Source organism: Mauremys reevesii, linkage group 6, assembly GCF_016161935.1.
Source record: "Mauremys reevesii isolate NIE-2019 linkage group 6, ASM1616193v1, whole genome shotgun sequence".
NCBI classification, from domain to species: domain Eukaryota; kingdom Metazoa; phylum Chordata; order Testudines; family Geoemydidae; genus Mauremys; species Mauremys reevesii.
Window position 1 is genome coordinate 118,390,533 of NC_052628.1, and position 20,747 is coordinate 118,411,279.

At 41.6% G+C, this 20,747-nt stretch overlaps 1 protein-coding gene across 1 annotated transcript in view; it reads left to right on the top strand.

Annotated features, from left to right (window-relative positions):
- DGKQ (diacylglycerol kinase theta) overlaps positions 1–19,012 on the top strand; it is a gene marked incomplete at its 5' end in the record, with an annotated part of 151,056 nt that extends 132,044 nt beyond the window's left edge. The window contains 6 exons of the mRNA XM_039542816.1: positions 327–508; positions 2,275–2,375; positions 10,859–11,005; positions 12,213–12,324; positions 13,820–13,972; positions 15,255–19,012. Coding sequence (XP_039398750.1) covers positions 327–508; positions 2,275–2,375; positions 10,859–11,005; positions 12,213–12,324; positions 13,820–13,972; positions 15,255–15,353 — 794 coding nt within the window. The remainder of the gene's footprint in view (positions 1–326; positions 509–2,274; positions 2,376–10,858; positions 11,006–12,212; positions 12,325–13,819; positions 13,973–15,254) is intronic.
- Positions 19,013–20,747: the final 1,735 nt, after the last annotated feature.

Here is a 20,747-nt window from a genome sequence, read left to right on the forward strand (position 1 = left end):
CCCTTTATAACAGATCTCCTGACCTTATTACTGTGAGAGGAAATTTTCAGGTGATATTGTATAAATATTCCTATTTTGTGTGTCTCTCTTACATAAAGCGGTACATGATGTATTTAATAATTTACTTACAGAACAGCAAAGACAACATTTACTTACAGGCTTTTCATGTATGTTAAAGATGCATTTTTAGTTCGGTTTTACTGCTGGGAAGTTGTGATCACTGTCTGACTAGTACCCTTGTGGTTGGAGCAATTACAAGGCATTTATCTTTCACACCGTCAGTTGGTTGATTAAACAAGTTAACCGTTTGCTTTTTCCTTGTCCAGGTAATGATTTAGGGAGGGTGCTTCGCTGGGGAGCTGGTTATAGTGGGGAAGATCCCTACTCTGTTCTGATATCTGTAGATGAAGCTGATGAGGTACTTATGGATCGCTGGACCATCCTTTTAGATGCTCAGGAGGCTGTTGAAAGTGCAGAGAATGGTATTTTGGAACCTGAGCCTCCAAAGGTATTTCACCATTTTGTTTTCTAAAAACTTTTGGTTTATTGCAGGATGAATGAGATTGTCGTGTACCCGAGCGGCTGGCGATGTGTCTTTTATTTCAACACACCTTTGGGTGTTACTGTAATAATTCTGTATGACTTAGCTCAGTCACTAAATCTGTGTGGGAATAAAGGTAAAGCTGACGTGCTTCTTTGAGTACAGTTCTAAAACACTTGAAGTCAGAGATCAGTTACACAATATATTCTTTATGGACACTTTAGATATTAATTATTTCTCAGGCACAAAGCATGTCTGACTGGGACGGTAAGTGGCTACAAGTGCTCAGTTAACAGTAGTCATGTCTGCTTTCTGAGGTTGGGAAGGAATGGGTTCCCAGCTCAGGCGAGAATAGGTTCTGCTGAGAGGAAGATCAGAGCTACATTTCAGACACCTATAATGGAACTGGAATCCTTACACTTTGTTAAACAGTCCAGAAAGTTGGTTGTTAAAGTTCTGCTAGACCTAACTAAGCTGAGGTTCGGTAAAACTTTAATTTAACAATCTACCTTATCTCTTTCCCTGTCTGTGTATGGTGTCTTCTAAGTGAAAATCTTGCTTGACAGGCTCTCGTGACATCAGATCTCTTTGTTTGGGAAAGGGAGAATGTTGTTTGCAGATATAACCCTGGGACTTGTTGTTTAAAGTCTGGTTCTGTTTTAAGACAAAACAAGATACAAGATAAAGGAGAAAGAGAGAAGAATAGCAGATGATTACAAAAAAGTGGAGATTCTGTCTTTGCAGTTCAGTTGCTGGAACACCCCAGGCTCAGTACATGGCTTGTGACTTTATTAGCCACTCAGGGATCTGCCTAATTTTTAAGCAGAATCAGGCTGTGAAGTCATTGTGGTTAGCTTACCACTCGGTCACAACAGTGCGTTGTAAGGGTAGATTTGTCCTGGTTGTCTCAATTGTCTAAAGAGGGAAGGCAGAGAGATAGAGAGCGTGTATGTGCCAGGAGGAAAAATGCTGTGGTTGAAACTGACACACTGGGGAGGATTTAATAATAGAAACATCAGGTTCGCACCACATGAGTTGCTCAGGACACAGATGTGAAAATGTTGGTATTCTCTGGTTCCGTCTTCTGGTCTGGTGTGTTTAGAACATCTTTCAGGATAAAGAAACGAAGGCCACATGATGTGATGGTAAATCCACGGGTGACAGCTGTGATGGTGATACTGTTAAATGCTTCCTTCCATGCACAAACAAGTTGTCAAGTTCTCCCCTATAGTGACACCATGAAGGGAAATATGAAAAAAAGAATGTCTTCAGAAATTGGTTTAATCTGGGACAACGAATGCTACAATTTCTCAGTCATAGTCATATGATTATTAAATGGTAGCTCTAGGTGGAGCTAAGATTGTTTAGGTACCGTAACTCTGCATTTCGATGCTTTACCATATTTGGATTTCTTTTAAATGTAACCTTATTAATTGCAAATGTCCTGGGTTTGGAATGCTTGGTTTAGGGATAATTACAATATCCCTACAGTGTTTTTCACCCAGAAATTACTGATAAATTCTCTCAACCATAGCTTCATTTTAATGTTGTGTTTTGTACCGGGGCTGAGAGAGAAAATGTACTCCTAAATTGCTTTGTGTGCGGTGACTTGAAAAATCTACAAATGTCAATTTCACTGAAAATGTTCAATATCAATATGGGACACTCTGCTGCATACATTTGAGTCTCAACAGTATCCCACAGTATACTGCTATTTTTGTTTTGTTTTTCAGATTATACAAATGAACAACTATTGTGGCCTTGGAATTGATGCAGAATTGAGCTTGGGCTTTCACCACGCTAGAGAAGAAGAACCAGGCAAATTTAATAGCAGGTAATCTCAGGAAAAACCTTTGCGGACTCAATGTTCATAGTACCACATGTGCCGGGTCTGTGTATGATATAACAACTCTACAGGCGTTAACAAATTGTGCTGTGTGATATGGTGCACACACCCCACACACGTCAGGGAAGAGTTAATGGCCTACTTTCTTGGGTGGGTGTGTAGCAGGGTGGACCCTGCTCCGGGGGGGGGGGTTTAAAAAAAGTGGACTGACTGAGCTGAGATTGGGAAGTGTCTGCAGCTGGGGGCCACACGCCCAGCAGGGGAGCAGGGCCTTATAAAGGAAGCTAGAGGAGGAGTCTCTCTCTCTTCTCTAGAGAGAGAGAGGATGGGCTTAGGCTTGGCTTAAGAGGTACCTGGTACAGGAGGAAGCAGGGAATAGGGCCAACAGGTATTGAGGGGTTGCAGAGGGCAACCTAGGGGGGGGCGGCAGCACAGCAGGTCCACCCCCCTGCCTGTGATGAGTGGGGCTGATGTGCAGTGGCCCCCAGGGTGTGACCATGGACTGACACTGACACACTACTGACTGGAGGCAGGGAGGGGATAGGGGGTGGGGGTTGGGAGCAGGTACCACCCTGTTACAGGGTGAAACAGCCCTGCCTGAAGCAAGTATGAGGCTTTGAGGGAAGTTCTGAAGAGGGAGAGCCCAGCTCCTGGCAGGAGGCAAAGCAGATCTGCAGCTTTCACTGCAGGCTGCCTGGGGCCAGGAACTAAGAAAGACTATGGAAAGGTAGGCCTGGCCGGAGCCGATTGCCTTCTTTGGCTGCCAGCAACTGACTTAGGCTTGCGTGAGCCCTGGCGAGGTTGGAAGTGTGCACTTTCCTGGGACACTGCAGAGCCCAGCAGAGCTGCCGAGTGTGGTGAGGGTGGAGCCCGGCAGGGACAGAAGAGTTTACGTTTCTTTGTTCTGGATTTGGGGAGCCCCTGGTGGGGTGGAACTTTTACAGGACCTTGTCAGAGGGCTAAGTCACCTCAACCGGGAATGCACCCAAGGGAGGGGGGATCAGCTGGAGACCTGGAGGACAGAGGCAGAACCACTGCCCCACTCCCATAAGGGGGCATGCAGGGAGGGGACTCGGTCACATGGTGCTTCCAAAAATGGAAAACAAAACATCAGGATACAGTCATAGCCATGTGACGAGTGTTAGTCTGCCAGATTTTTACAGTAAATACCATGCTAGAGGCAATCAAAAGTACAATGTTTGGGAAGCAGTTGGCCATGGTTTCGAAATTTACTTCTTTTCCAATAACTTTGAGATTAAAATCGGTGATCTAGGATATATGGCAGCTAGTGGCATTTGTACAAGTATGTACAGTAGTATAAAGCAGGGGAAAATTCAGATCACAAATACTCAGTGTCCAGAATTTTCTTTGTACTGGAGTGTGTGTGTGTGTGTATTTATGAGCTCCCATGGAACAGATTGTTATATAACAATCTGTTTTATTTATTTATTTGTTTATTTGTTTGTTTGTTCGGTCATAAACACCAAAAACAAACAAAACCAAACCCCCAAAACCCTCTTCTAAGAGCACCAAGAAAAAGAAATAGCCTCTGTATGTAATTAGTCAATTCAACAATTCTTCAACATCACTTTCAGTAAGTGCAATCCACCAGTTTTATATCCATCTTTGATTGTGCTTGAAAGATCCTTTGATTTGTCTTTATGATACCAGCACAAACCGTCATAATCATGGATTAAGTAAACCGTAATTATTTATATTCAGAAATACCGCAACCAGTTATCAATATTATAAAACATTATCCAGTTCTCTCCCGATTACAGTTCGATATCAGTATGCTCAAGCAGTCTGTTTTTCTCAAGAGTTAGGCTAATGAAAATCTACTGTTCATGCTCTCATACATAACAAAGTACGTGGGGAAAATAGGACTTCACACTGTGTGTACTGCGTAAGAGTAATATATTCAAGAACTATATTACTTAGAAAAAAAATTAAATCTTCTTCAACCCTCTGGATTGAGAACAGAAAATAACAGGGATTGACTATAAAGTGTAACTATAACAATGCACAGAGAAAATAATTTTAGCCTTGTGTGTGTGTAAGTAATGTCAAGTTACACAGACATTAATGTACAATGTAAAGTTACACAGACATGTATTTAGATAGTTCATACAAAACCAACTACATTAAAAGAACATCAAGGTCGCAAAGTGAAGTACTCAGCAGTCAGGAAATGATGCAACCTTAACTTCTTTCTTTGTACCTAAGCAGCATGATACTATATGACAGTATTTTTTCCACGGGACCCCTGTCTCAATGAGTGCAGAAGATGAAAAGGTTTCAGAGTAGCAGCCGTGTTAGTCTGTATCCGCAAAAAGAACAGGAGTACTTGAGGCACCTTAGAGACTAACACATTTATTTGAGCATAAGCTTTCGTGGGCTACAGCCCACTTCATTGGATGCATGCAGTGGAAAATACAGTAGGAAGATATATATACACAGAGAGAGCATGAAACAGTGGGTGTTACCATACACACTATAAGGAGAGTGATCAGTTAAGGTGAGCTATTACCAGCAGGAGAGAAAACGACTGTTTGTAGTGGTAATGAAAATGGCCCATTTCCAGCAATTGACAAGATGTGCGGAACTGTAGGGAGCATGGGGAAATAGTTTTACTTTGTGTAATGGCCCATCCATTCCCAGTCTTTATTCAAGCCTAATTTAATGGTGTCCAATTTGCGAATTAATTCCAATTCAGCAGTCTCTCGTTGGAGTCTGTTTTTGAATTTTTTGTTGTTGTAATATTGTGACTTTTAGGTCTATAATCGAGTGGCCAGGGAGGTTGAAGTGCTCTCCAACTGGTTTTTGAATGTTATAATTCTTGATGTCTGATTTGTGTCCATTTATTCTTTTACATAGAGACTGTCCAATTTGGCCAATGTACATGACAGAGGGGCATTGCTGGCACATGATGGCATATATCACATTGGTAGATGTGCAGGTGAACATGCCTCTGATAGTGTGGCTGATGTGATTAGGTCCTAATGAACAGAAGATGAACAGTACTCTGTGAAGGGAGGCAATGGTTCAGTTTGTCTGACATGAGTTATTGTGTATGTGTCTGAAGATGTTGTTCAGTACATCAGTGGGGGATGAGGGGGCCTTGATGGTAGAGACGAAAGGGAAATTCCTCCTAATTGATGATACAAGGCAAACATGAATTGTTATAATCTTAAATAAAATTCACATTATGTGTATATACCATGCTGTACTTACCGCTTGGTTAAGTTTGTTGCTGAATGTTACTTCTCATTAAAGTTAATTGATAAATGTAGGTATACCGATCCAACTTTTTAAAATGAAACCTTTGTGATGGGGCAAGGCCAGATGGCTACAGTAAAATAGTGAGGAACAGGTATGTTAGCCCCAGGCTAAACAAATCCCTGGTACCATGGTAACCAAATGGCAGTTGCTCCAGGTTAATCAAGACACCTGGGGCCAATTAAGATCGTTCTAGAAGGCAGTGGAGACAGCTACATTGATTGGGACACCTGAAGCCAATCAAGGGCTGGCTGGAACTAGTTAAAAGCGTCCCAGTTAGTCAGTGAGGTGGGTGTGTGAGGAATTGGGAGCAAGAGGCGCAAGGAGCAGGGAGTGAGAGGGTGTGCTGCTGGAGGACTGAGGAGTACAAGTGTTATCAGACACCAGGAGGAAGGTCCTGTGGTGAGGATAAAGAAGGTGTTGGGAGGAGGCCATGGGGAAATAGCCCAGGGAGTTGTAGCTGTCATGCAGCTGTTACAGGAGGCGCTATAGACAGCTGTGATCCACACGGCCCTGGGCTGGAACCCGGAGTAGAGGGCGGGCCCGGGTTCCCCCCAAACCTCCCAACTCCTGATCAGACACAGGAGGAGTTGACCCAGACTGTGGGTTCCACCAGAGGGGAAGATCACTGAGGTGAGCAAATCCGCCAATAAGCGCAGGACCCACCAAGGTAGAGGAGGAACTTTGTCACACCTTAAATCAGCCAAAAAACCCACTACATGCATATACTCTTCACAGATGTATTCTGGTGGGGATTTTGCACTATTTTGTATTCAGAAACAAAATATCTATGATACTCGTATCTGGAGTTTAAAATATGTGCACAGCTTCCCAGGGCATTTTAACTTCAGCAATGCGTGTTTGATACAAAGCCATATGATAAAGTAAAACTGGGCCAAACTATCAGACGAGAAAGCTTTAGTTTGAAAATCCAAGATGCTTTTAGCTACTATTGAATAAGTGTGTGATCCCACAACAGACCGCAATTCAGGAAAGCATCTCTATTCAGGACAGCGCTAAGTGCATACTTAAAATTAAACGTGGGCTTACGCACTGGCCTGAACCAAGGCATTAGACTTGAAAATACTCTGAAGCACGTGCATGTCTATGGAGTGTCCATGCAGGGAACTCTTTCTGCCATGCTTTCTCTTCTATTGTCCTTCCTAATGCAATGGTGCATTCCGTATGGAATTTGGGTCTTGGTCTTACTTCCCAGTGCTTGGTTTTGGGGGCGTAGGGTTAAAGTATCTTCTCTCAGAATTTCAAAGCTTTTTTTTGTCCCTCACAAGCATTATGCGTATATTGACTTACACTTTAGGTTATTTTGAAAGGTCAAACTCATAAGTAAAGGAGCAACCCTGATGTCTTACATGTTGTATATTTCTCTTTGATGTTTAACGATAGATATTTTTGGTCATATTTGGTGTGGCTACTTGTACAGATGGTCTTTAAGAACTTGACTCTTGTACTTAAGTTTGCTTGCTGACATGCAGTAGTACATTTTGAACATCTTTATTTTATTTATTTTATTTTTTTTGGAAAATCATGCCTGTTTTTGTGTGGCATGGAGTAGCAGTAGCTTTCTAGTGACATAATTAGTCAGCAGAGTTTATAGTGTAGGGAGTATAATCATAATGACATTCTAAATAGCTTTTGTGTATCTTGAAACCGTGTTTTTCCTCCTCGTATAGCTAAAAGCACATAGCAGTTCATATGCAACGTTCTAAGGAAAGACAGGAATAGGCTCCAAGTGTTTTTGCTGTAGGCATACTGAATTAACATTCGCAGCAGCTGCTAATGTCTCATTTATTAATTTGCTTTAGATGAAATGTAGCAACATGTACATTTACAATTCCGTCTCTTCTGGTGATTTTTATCATGCTGCACCAAATTACAAATGTCTAGTAATGGGTGACACTATAGGGGGTTTTAGTGTCATGTGTTTAAGAATTGTACATGAGAGGAGACAGGACAAATTCCCAAACAGAATGAGATTCGTGTGTAAACAGGATGAGATTGGCCGGTTCTTTGGAGATCTGTTTGGAAAACCTTCCATCCCACAAAAATCTTTTTTTCTTTTTTTGTCCCCAGAAATGTCACATTTGTTTGCAAAATAAAATTTTGAAGAAAAAAATCATTTCATGTCAACTGAAATGTCATTTAGATTTTGGGATTTTTTATGTTAATTAGTTTTTATGCAAAATACATTTTAAAATGAAAAGTCCTTTTGAGATGAAAAATTGAAACTTTTCATTCCAAAAATGTCCTGTTTTGACATCTTCGAAAATTTGGTTGAAATAAATAAGTTTCAATGAAAAATTTGGATTTTGTTGAAATGGCATTTTCAGATGGAAAACTGAGTTGTGATCTTCTCCACTCAGCAGAAGTACTTGATTATTGCTGCCTTTCAGACATAAATAGATTTGTCACAAATCACCTTAAGGTTGTTGTTAATGGGTATATAATGACTAATCAAGGAGATGATAAAGCCAAAATTAATTTGTTTAGTAGGCGCAGCTGCCACTGCTAATTGTAATTGTTTGTTTAGTACTTGTAATGTACTCCCCAGGGAGCCGTAAACCATAAGCCACTGTGTTGCCTCACCAAGGGAGAACTTTGCCCTGGCTTAATCTATGACACACCAGTTTTGGTAGCCTCACCAGTCAACAACCTGAGACTCTGCCAATCTTAACCTTGCCTTGCAGGTAACATCCAGTGCCCCCAAGGTCCCCAGAGATGTCTCTTCAGTGTCCAGTCCCTCTCACTGGCGATCACAGAATTTATAGAGTCTGCTGTCTCCAAAGAGACAGCCTGTTGGCTCCCTGAGGATATGCTCTTTATCTTATACACAGCACAGAGATGGCTTTATAGTAAAAACAAGTTTATTAATAATGAACATAGATTTAAATGGCACTAAGCAAGAGAAAAAGAGACAGGTATGGGTACAAATAAAACAAAAGTAAAAACATGCTTTCTAGTGTCTACAACTTAACAGTTCACAGTCCTGGTCTCAGGCAATTTCTCACCTACAGTCAGTTCCCAGAGTCTTCGACCCACACTGCTGAAGGATCCACCTTTCACGGATTCCAAGAGCTCTGGCCTCTTTTGTTCCTTACGTGATGGATATGTAAGGGGTTCTCTCCCCTTCTTCTTGTAGTCTAGTAAACCTTTTTCTTCCTGGTCACTTCCCAGCCCCCCTGTTGATTTACATGTCATTGTAACTTTCATTGTCTCGGGCATCACCGTGCTCAGTTTAGTTTGGAGACCGGCAAACCAATGTTCCTTTATCTAGGGCAAACTTGTTTGTCAAGTCTGCCCCCAAAACATCTTTTAGTAAAGTATTCCCAGCACATGCACACAACTCTTTACACATCATCTGTACATACATCACTCAGTGATAGTATTGACCATGTGTTACCAGTTTTTACATGATACTTAACAAGACACAAGTGGTGTTTGTGGCCACCCCCACATCAAGCTGCAGTTGTTCTGTTTACTGATCCTGAGGCATGGTGCTGTACACGCTGCTTGGATGTGCTTGCTCTGCTCCTGCCTGTACCATGAGGGCAGGAGACTGGACTCGATGACCTCTCGAGGTCCCTTCCAGTCCTAGAGTCTAAGAATCTGGGAGGCAAAACTGACATGCTGGTCCTCTCTAGAGAACTGAAATGTGTGAGGAGGAGTATTAAGGTGTAACAGCCCTGGTGCTCCCTGGTGAGGGGACTTTTGGCAGGCCCCTGTGGAATTCTGCTGTAGAATCCAGCTCTCATTTTAAAATAGAATGTTTCTAGCCCTCCTTCTTGTGACAAGAACCTGGAAAATGTGAACCAATGCCTGAGGTCTTCCTGAATCTGCAGGAAGCACGCCAGAACTCACAGGTGTTACCTGCCTCGCTCATCAGGGCCTTGCTGGACACAGCTATTCCATGGCATTTTTTCCTAGAAAGACTTCAGGGGCAGGGATTTACCCGCTGAAGCGGCCGGATGCCTCAGGTTTTATTTTCTGTGTATTAGTCCCATGGAGTGAGCCTATGGGGGTGCCTACAGTTCACCTCTCCTAGCTAAGGTATTAAAACACAACTTTGCCCTGTCTACATTTATAACACGTTACTTACTGTATTTACCAATCCACCTTTAAGACTTGTCTAGACTAGCGAAAAGCATTTTCTCTGTGATATTTGCATGGCATGGTAAATCTTTAAACCTTCCTAAATAAATAAATAGTTAGCTAATGTGCGGGGGAGGTGAGGAGGGGTTACATGTTTTAATTAAGTGCTATTTAAAACATGTTAGCACACCTTACCCAGCTAATGTTTTTAAAGGTGCTAAACAGGAGCTGCTGTAATCCTGCTAATGTAGTGTGGTCCTTTGCACCTATTTAGTGACTAGAGTACCACAGGGGTTTGGTCACTATTACTTGTCCACTATTACTGTCTGCAAGCTAGTGGATCTGATCTTTTAGCTCAAACAGTAGAGATTCGTGCTTTTAGATCTAGAGATGCCAGCTTCTCTCCCTGCAGATGACTTATCCATAGGTTCATTTTACTAACTCGATGTTAAACAGCACTTAATTAAAATGCATTAGCTAAAATAACATTTAAAAATATTGTAAACAAGGAGTTAACCTTTTCCTCTGTTTTCTTCTCTGTAAAACTGGAACACTTGCGTAACTACATCACAGAATGGTTGAGGGTTATCAGTATAATAAGCATTTAGAAATTTTTGTCACTACAGTTTGGGCAATTTATATTTTCAAATGACTTATTTAGCTCTCTGTTTATCCAGACTCTTGACAGTTTATGGGCACAGTGCCAATTTTAATTATTCTGTGTTTTCACACTCAATTTACAAAGTAGTAGATTTTGATTAAAATAAAATTATTTTCCAGCAAGAAGCCTTCTGAAAGGCAGTTCTGAATCTTTATGTGTATATATTTCCATGTGTTCTATGCCTAATGCCTAAGTTGTCTTTCTCTCTATTCATTAAAGTCGACATGAAGTAACAGTTTATCACCTGAAATAGCTCCATTTGTTGATTAAAACTAGAAGACTTAAGTGAGATTTAACTGAAGGAAACTTTAAATGAACGTGTTCCAAAATTAGAAGAAAAGTGTTAGCTTAAATGAGCATGATTAAAACAGTGCCACAATATAGTGTCACACCTTGCAGTGACAGAGTGCTATTCTGTTCATAGGTTTCACAACAAAGGAGTATATGTAAAAGTTGGACTGCAGAGGATAAATCACACCAGAAACCTTCATAAAGAGATAAAACTTCAAGTGGACCAGCATGAAGTTGAGTTACCAAGTATCGAGGGACTCATTTTCATTAATATCCCCAGGTAAAAATTTGAGAAATGAGTCTGTCTGTACACACCAAACACCCTGTTGTACTCACAAAAATCTCTGTGATCACTCGGACTAGACGGAAGGGGTGTTCTTTCCTTTTTTTGGCGGAGATTTTCAAAAGTGCTTAAGGGAGCTAGCTGCTCAACTGTTACGAGATTTGGACAGATAACTTGCTTCAGTGCTTCTGAAAGTCCTGGCCTGAGTTCATAGAAACTAACCCTCGTTTTTCTAGTGTAATGAGAACCGCTTTGCTATCTCTGCTCTTATTTCATTACATTTATTTCTAGTAACTTTTACCAACTCCCGTACATTGCATGCAGGCTTTCTTTTTGTTTGCACAAATGTATAATAGTTACTGAAAGGGCTGCCATAGTATTTAACTGTAGCAATGGTCTTAAAAGGCGCTATTAATTAGGGTTCTCCGTTAAAAGAAGTTAACCAGCTGTGCCTTTTGTTCTAATTTAGGGCCTGGCTTCAACAATTAGAGATTTTTTCTCTTTTTAAACCTATCTTTTTTTTATTCCTGAGAAAACTAGAAAAGGGAAAAAATCATATCCAGTGTTGAGCAGTAGCTGTGCATTGGAGAAGCAAACATACTATTCTTACTGGAAATGCAAGTATTTTCTAGGAAGTAAAATTATATTAATTTCCCACTGGCAGGATTTCAGTGGAATGATTTGAAGTGCTTAATTCTACAAAGCTATTTGATACCTAAATGTAATAATTGGATAGAGCAGTTTCTCAGTATTTAGCTTCCCTCCAACATATTGTGTCTTCCGAAAGAAAAAATGTATTGATATTACCAAGAACTGTGGTAACCTTCTGAGTAGTAATCATAAAAGTTAAGGCTTCACAGATTTAACCTGTGGTTTCCAGCAACCCAGAATAATCTGAGACTGTTTCCCTCTTATCTACTTTTCCCCAACGGAAAACCTACTTAGGCCTCCCTCACTGCTTCACTGCTTCCACCTCCTCCCTCTCCCACCCCCCAGCAGTGTTATCAAGAGGTTCCCAATTTTTAGAAAGGCAAATACCGTGTTTTGTAAAATGGAAAAGGAGAAATACATAACCCCACTCAAGGAGAATCTGTGGAAGAGGAGAATGGCTTCCTAAATTGTTAACAGATCCGATATTTTGATGCTGCTCGAGTATTGTCAGATTCCAACATACTCTCAGCCATGTTTGTGTGTTCTGCTCCAGTTGGGGGTCTGGAGCTGATCTCTGGGGATCTGACCATGATAATCGATTTGAGAAACCAAGAATCGATGATGGCTTACTGGAAGTCGTGGGGGTGACCGGTGTTGTGCACATGGTAAGTCAGTGCTGTGCCTGCTTTTTGTTTGTTTGGGGGTACTGAGCAAGTGAGAACAGTGACTACTCACTTAACCCATGGTAAGCATCTCTGTGAATTTGCCCGGCGGTAAATATTTTGCTCGCAACACCTTCAAAAAATAGTTTTAGGTTGTAAAATGAAGCACTCAAAAGTCAGAATACAAATTCCAAGAATCTTAAGAATACAAAATATTAGTCAAGTTAAGCCATAAAAGTAGTAAGCTGTGGGGCATTGGCTGTGACAGCAGTTGGAGAGTGGGCGTAGACAGCTTTTGAAGCCTGCTCTGGAAATCCTTATTCAGGTGCCCAAATTCAGCAATATATAGAAGGAAGCTGGAGCTGGATGGTAAAAAGTTTTAGAGGCACTGAGGGGTCTGCTGTACCTCTTGTTCAAGTAAATGGAAATGCTCCCAGTGATTTCAGAGGGCTTTGAATCAAGCCCTGAAAGACGTCCATATAAAGAATGGGACTGTTTAATTTAGAGAGATGTTAGCTGCACAAAACAATGAGAGGTATAGATTAGGTCAGTAGGGTGCTTTCAAAACAGAAGTGGATGGTGAATGAAATTTCAAAGGCTGATAACTAAAAAAATCAAGTTAGAATGGGTAGAGATGGCTTCATTTTTGCTTCCTTGGTTGCTTTATTAGGCTGTGGATAATTGGTTCTGCACCTATTGTTCCAGCTTAACAATTTGAAACTCATTTATTGGACGTTTGCTTTTACATCCCTTTCTTCCAAACTTGTTACATGTATGTAATGTGGTGGAAGCCACTTATAATCTTATTCCACATTGTTCATAAGCTTCTCAATAAAATTATAAGGTGAAAAATGATCAAAGGAATTACTAGCATAATGCATTAAATAACCTGCGGCATTTATTACCTTAAGATAGCAAAATCCTATGATGTCAGAGCACGTAGCAGGATGAAAAAATAGACTTTATTTGAATTTATGATATATTTGATTCTGTATATGATTTTTAAAATTCATTATTTTTTAAGCAATTTAAAATCTCATTATTTTCTATGGGTCTTTTAGGTGTCTTCTGTAACAAAATAAAAATATTTTGAATAAATCCTGATAAATGTTGTATGCTGAGGATAACAATTACTTGGACTCCTTTATAAATGTAGACCCCAATCCTACAAATAAGTTTGCAGCAGCAGGGAGCCCCTTTGAGTTCAGTGGAGCTCAGCCGAAGTTAAGGTCCATTGGCTTGGAGCCACTTTCCAGATCAGGGCCTTGCTGTAGCATGGGGTTAATACAGGTTTTACTTTTTAAAATTTCAGGTCATAATTTTGGAATCTTCTAGGGGGGAGAAAGCTCAGCCAGGAAAAGGCCAGGATGTACTCCAGCGCTGCAAAAGTCTTAAGCAACAGCATGATATGCACCTGTCCTTGCTTTTATAAGGCTTATTTGTGCCAATAAATACTAGAGAGTTTTAGAAAATAACGGCAGTTCTGATATTCTGATAGGGTCAAGTACAGGGCGGTCTGCGATCAGGGATCCGCATAGCCCAAGGATCTTACTTTCGTGTTACGCTTCTGAAACCAATACCCGTTCAAGTAGACGGAGAGCCCTGGATCCAGCCACCAGGCCAGATTATCATTTCTGTTGCTGGACCAAAGGTAAGCTTGCCTCGGCAGTTTGCTTTGTTGCATTAGAAAAATGTAAATGGTCACCATTCATGTTTGCTCCTGTTTGTTTTTGTTCCTTAGTCTAAGTCATGCCATTTGTTTGACTCATCTCCTGCTATTTGTCTGGCTCTTCATCCTCTTAGTGCATTTCATTTTTAAGGTTCTAATCAGCATAATCACTGTTGGATGAATATACACTACGGAATCAACACCATGAATCATAGAATATCAGGGTTACATTAGTTAAAGGGCCCATCTACACCAGCAAAACTACAGTATTGAGGGATCATGTTTAAGAAAACATCCCCCTGGGGGTTTTGTAATGGGGCTTAGCCTCGCATGAGACAGCAGTGAGCCATGTTCTAATTACGTTGTTTGCGTTGCAGAAGACCAGGGTTATTCAGACAATCCAGGAACATGGTGTATGGCGGGACAGTGCACTCCCTGTTCAGGGGTCAAGGAATCCACTAGCAAGAAAGTGGAGAAATGAGTCGTATGAGCAATGAGAGGGGAAGCAGAGGAGGGGTTGGGGGGTTGAGAGTTAAGTTTCTCCCATCCAAGGAGTTAAAGTTTCTGCTGACAATGAAACAGCCAAATGATTCTTTTGCACTGTCAGTGCATTTGATGACTCCCACACACAGAAGTTCCTTGAATGACCCCTTTAAGAACGACTGCAGAAATCTGTTGCTACAGAAAGAGTTCCAGAAATCTCATTGAATGCCAAGTTTTTGTTGTGAGAAAAAAAGAGGAGTTTGCAGAATGTGCCTCTATTATTTGAAAAGTATTTGCAGCTACACAGAACTCTTCTTCAGGTTAAAAAAGAGCTCTTCGTAGCTCGAAAGCCTCTCTCTCTCACCAACAGAAGTTGCTCCAATAAAAGATACTACCTCACCTGCCTTGTCTGTTTCAAAGTATTAACCTTTTTTGTAAAGAGGCCAGTGTATAAAAACTCTTCCCTTCCTGCACAAGAGAGAGAGAGACACACATTTTGCAATTTGGAGTCACTATACAGAAACTGCTCTTAAATGCGCAAAGTAAGCAAACCAAAAATTAGGCTTTTCTTGACTCTGTTAGTCATCTTGGGTGATATAATTATAAGAGGTTAAAAAAAGACAAGTGAGAGTTAAGTTAATAGTATCTCTATTAAATTGCTTTTCTGTTGCAGCATTAATGTATATTTTATTCATTACTAAGCATAGCTTTCTTAAATTTGCTTGACTAAAGAGATGTTTTTTTGCTCTCGTTAACCGTCTCTACAAATGTTTTATTTAAGGTCCACATGTTGAAAAAATCCAAACAGAAGCAGAAAAAAACTGGAAGCTTGAAAGAGACAAGACCAGATAGTGTATCAATCACTGAAGTGGGACATTAAATTGAGCAGCCCTTTACAGAACAAAAGCAGCCCAGCTACTGTAGATGAAAGGAGCCTGCACTGTACAGCTGTGTGCAGGGGTTTGGTAAAGAAGGGTTCCTAATGAGCCTGCCCTTTATTCCACTGTAGTAGTACTGTGTTCTGCTTATTTTGTTAAATGATTGTGCCTCATTAGGTGGCTGACGCACACCTACTCATATACCACTAATTTCATTTGAAATGTTTGCCTTTGGTTGCCTTCCCTAAACCATTGCCCGGTTTTTGATTTGTACCAATAGATAACACAGATCTACCCTATGGAACACTTCACTCTTGGTTTTGCAAAATTTTCATTTTGTTAAGAAATGTCTAGCCTTTTTGTTACATAATCTTCCATAGACAAATCATCGCAAGGTTCTGTTAAACTAACCCTGAACAACAGTCTTCCAACAAACAGAACTGTAGTAGTTGCATCTCTTTGCTGTTGTGCTGTGACCTTCTTGGGTAAGGCGAAACACCACAGTTTGAGGCATCGCTGTTTGAAATCGTTACTCGAGATGAATAACTTTAGTGATAGTGATCCCGACGTGAAGAGCACCGTCTACAGAGGAGAAGAACTGCGCTGAATCTGCGCTCAAGTCAAAATGGCTAAGACAGTATCGTTTCAACGTGGTTTACATGGACAAAGTGGATGGGGACAAAAATATGTTTTAAACAGATATGAAATGGTCTAGCCTCTTCCAGTCATCAAATACTGTGGAAGGGCTGGTAAAGTTCAGCAGCTATCTCTTGACTAAACGGGGGCAAAGTTTACCTCAGTAATATAAGTAGACGACAAACTTCTTGGGCTCTTGTTTTTCTCCCCTGCTGAGTGTTCTACCTTTGGTGACTCCATACGTCTCCACAGGTCCTCATCTGTCTTGTTTCAAATTAATTTAAAAAAAAAATCCCTATATGTAAATGTATTGTGACTATGACTTTCCATACAAGCTCCAGAGAGGAGAAGAATGGGTACTAACTCTGGCGAAAACGACTGTTTCATTGACTATCAGTTCACTAAGGCTGTCTCTCTACAAGGGGCATGATTCCCCTCCTACGCTAGCTCGATGAAAGCTAGCGTGAGTATACGTAGTAGTGGAGACATGTCTGAACTTTACCATGTACAAACCAGCCTGAAATCGGCGGGCATGTGCTCGGCACAGCTAAGCTACGTCTCTGCTGCCCGTGCTACCATGGCTACACTACTATTTATATCCGCACCGGCACTCATTGAGCTACCGTGAGATGTGTACGCGAGCAGCGGATTCACACCCCTGGCTTGGAGAGTAGACCTAGCCCACGATACGTGAACGTAGAGGCAGGCTAACATTAAATGGAAATACACCATAGTTTAATTCCTTGAGTTTTTTATGAAGCATAGTGTGTGTTCAGTAAGACTGTATGTCCGGCAGCATGTATGTCGTGTGCTGTAGAAAATGCTGTGGCTTCAGATGACTGAGTATTTAGCAATAAAGTAACAAACGGCCTATTTTCCAGTATACTTCTGAAAACAGCATTCCTGCAACTGTTTAGCCACGGTTCTTTCTTGCAGGCTGCCAATGTAGCTTAGCATTTGGGGCATGGAGAAGGGGTGTAGGGCCAGATTCTCAATGCTATTTAGGACCTAACTCGCATTGATTTCATTGGAAGTGGAGCCTGAGTACATTTGAGGATCTGGGCCATAGTGACTGTACTGTAATGTAGCTGGACCAGTGTGTGTTGTAAGCCCACGCTAGGGCTTGACTCTCCTCTCAGAAAGGTGATCTGGTGCTTGTCCACCTGCTGAAGACTGATGGGTCAGGGTGTTTGAGAATGCTGCCCAGCCCCCAGGCTAATGTGCTGAAGTCTGGTAGAACACTACAGCTGTTGTCCACAGCCATTCCCGCATGCGCCTTTCTAAACACCCCTCCTCTTTCCATCCCTCTCAACTCACCACTGGCTTGAACAGCAGTGTGGAAAGACGCAGAACCATTATGGTGGAAGGAATTTGTACAGTCCTACCCCACACAGGGAAAGGGGACTAAGATCTTTCAGTGTTGTGTCTGGTAAGTCTTGACCAATGGAACTGTTCCCAGCTATGTCCTCATGAACCTGAGTCCTATTAGCAGGCGGCTAGGCACACTTACCCTTGGCTGTAGAAAGAACTGATGAAATACATGATAGCCACCTCTGCTCGGGGGGCAGCAAATCAGAGAAAAATGGTGACCGCATTGTTAGAGTGGCTCAATGACTCAAGCAGAGGCTCTGAAAAGACTCTTAATGTCACGGCTTGTGGAATGGACCGTCAAAGCCAGGTCCCACGTGAGGGCCACCTCCAGGATGGCATTCGGCCGACCGTAAAATGTGCAAAAGCCCAGCCTTTGTTTAGCAAGCAATTGATGCCGGTGTTCTTGCCAGCCGACCCCTTTTCATGGTCTCCTCAGCAAGTGGTTGCCAGTCAACGCCCGCAGTGGTTGTTTTCTACCAGTGTTATAGACACCTTCTAGTCATGCTTCGGATGTGGCTAAGGCATGGCAGTGGCTTTGATAATTGGCTTACTGCCACGGACAGAGCTGAAACTTCAGTGCAAATGTGGCTTGATCTAACAACAGTTTCTACCATCCGTCATCAAGAGATGACTTATGGGACAGCTGCTCCTCTTCCCCATGTGTTGTTACCGTAAGGGCACTACAGGACTCCATCCCCTCTTATTCAACATCAGAACAAGATTTCTGTTGAGGGTGAGATATCTGCATGCTGATGGTGCAGATCCTTCATGTGCATCTTCCTTCTTCGAACGCAGCATCAGCTCCACTTCGGCGCTTGGAAATTGGTACGTGCATGAATAGCAGGCGGTTTGAGCTCAGCTTGAGTGTGGGCACTTCTGCTGAGAGTGGGAGGAGGAAAGCATTGTATTTCAAGCTGTCTGCTGTCGCAGGGTGAAGTCAACAGACTAAGGAAATACATCAATGCTCCTGGGTACCCAAGGCACAACAGTAGCCAGGAAAGCTGCCTTTAGACTTTACGTAGTTGAGAGATTGATTCTGTTCTCTCTGATGCAGCCTAGCCGTGGAGATGAATGTTTTTGTCATCTGCAGACTCTGCCTGAGTTGACTGCAAAGACGATGCAGAAACAGAGGCGTCTCTCCTCCACGTACCACACCAGAGAGCCCATCTCACCAGTGCGCCATTCCTACACTGGCTCCAATTGACACTCTGGATCTGTTTCATGCTGCTAGTCCTGACCTTCACAGATCATAATGTGCTCAGTCCTATCTCTTTCTCCCGGTGCCCCATTGCAGTGACTGTTATCTGAAATAGTGTGGTTCACAATCCCGAAGGTGAAACTCTTTGGACAGCATATTTTAAGTGGAAGACATTTTGGCTGTGGAATTTCCTGCCATCTGGTTGGTATAAATGCCAGACTCTTTCCACACTTAGAGCACAGTGCAAGATCCATCTCTTTGTGCATACCTCCCATAGTCTGGTGCAATAGTGCTTTCCTGGCAGGCAGCCACCAGAGAGGACACTGATAGGGATAGAAGAAGTGGTGGGAAGCTTCTGGCCCTTGCTCATGCAGAAATGAAGTCTGACGTATGTGGTATCTAGACAGTTTGGTGATTGGCACATTGGAAATGAAAACAGATAGGATTTTTTAAAGCTTAATGTTCATGGCCTTTCTGTCTCTTAGTCTGGTTCTGAAATATCTTCTGTATGTTTTCAAGACGCAACAGATTTTTGGGCAAGTGGAATGGAAAAGTGAATATACACAGAATAAGCAAACCAATTGAAAAACGGAGAACTCCTCTCTGGAGTAACTGTTTTTAAGCTGTTTCAATTTCAGGTATTTAAAAAGGCTAAGATGCTTAGGGAATTGTAGAGTTATAGCTTTGTTTTTATCAAAATTACACCTGCTGTGTGTGGGGATAGGGTTAATCACGTACAGTCTTTGCATTCATATTAATTACTCGGAGGCTTCCTGCAGAAAGGTGGCATTGCTTATAAGTTACGTTAAACATGTGTAACAGCTGATAATTAGGTTTTATGTAAATCCAGTGAGATAATGCAATATAATTACATTTTGATGGTCTAATGCATGGTTCATACCATTATCAGCTCTGAGTGGAGAATGCTGTAAAATGTGATAATTATATAAATTTACGGTAGTCCCCCAGCCAGTGCTTAAAATAGCATTAACAAATTTGAAGCTAGAGTGGTTTAGAAAACGTGGCACAGAGAGCTCAGAAACGATATTGAGAGTGAGGTTGAATCCTGGTGAGGCTGGGTTGTGCTTGCAGGTGGTCCTTGTGGGCTCATCGGGAGACATACACTGTGCTGTCCCAAGCACAGGCATGATCCTTTGTCCAGGCCCCTGCCCGATTACCACCTCTGCAAGCCTCAGGGCACACTTGTATTGCCTGTCCGCTTTCTGCTTGGAAAGTTGCATTTGGCCTGTACCTCCTGGCTTTCCAGCCCTTGTCAGTAGGGGAGGAGAAGGAGGTCACTAAAAGTGCCATTCAGTATCTCAGCTTTCCAACCCAGGCCAAACGCATGTTTAAGGTATACAGTCAGAGATAAGTATGTTATTGAATAGTACAGGGTAAGGACAAAATGTCTGCTCTGAGTTTTAGCCATAACTTCACAATTTCTGGCTTTTATGGTTGTAACGTATTCCCGCAATGTTATTCCAACACTTATGGTTTGGTTTAGGGTAGTATAAACTTCTACTTAGTAATGCTTAATCTAAGTTGACCTTCGTGAACTTAGTGACTCATTTTGCCAAAAACGATTAAGTCGTCTGGGCGAATTGAACATCTGGTCACAGTATATCTTCGTGTGGATTTAGCTGGGTGACTAGGTTCCGATGTCATTTGCTTCTCATCCTTATTGATAACACACAAGTGGTCTGAGGCCTTACTTGCCAGTCCATGAGATACACCATCATTAAGATTCCCCACACAAACCTCATGGATCTAAGGAACCTGTATTTTTCAACAAGATTCACTGGTTATAAAATCCAGCAATGAATTTAGAATTCAGCATCAGCATATATTTTAGCTTTACCTATGTATATCTTCCTGTAGATTTTAATCAGGCCATGGATATTAAACTAAACCCCAACTCTTCATGTGTAAAACGTTTAATGAAAAACTAGGAAAACCTCTTAGTAGTCACAAGACTGTAAATAATTAATGAAACTCTTATGAATGGATATTTATTCATTTAATCCTTCATATCCTATACAAGCTTATTTTGTAAGTGGCATTTTTTAAAAGAGTACCTTGTCTACTCAATCCAGATCCTAACTATTGGATGAATGTTTGGATGGTGGATGCGTTTATGCATGTATGTTATTTACCCAGTCGCCCAACCTATTGTTGTGTAAATACAGTCATT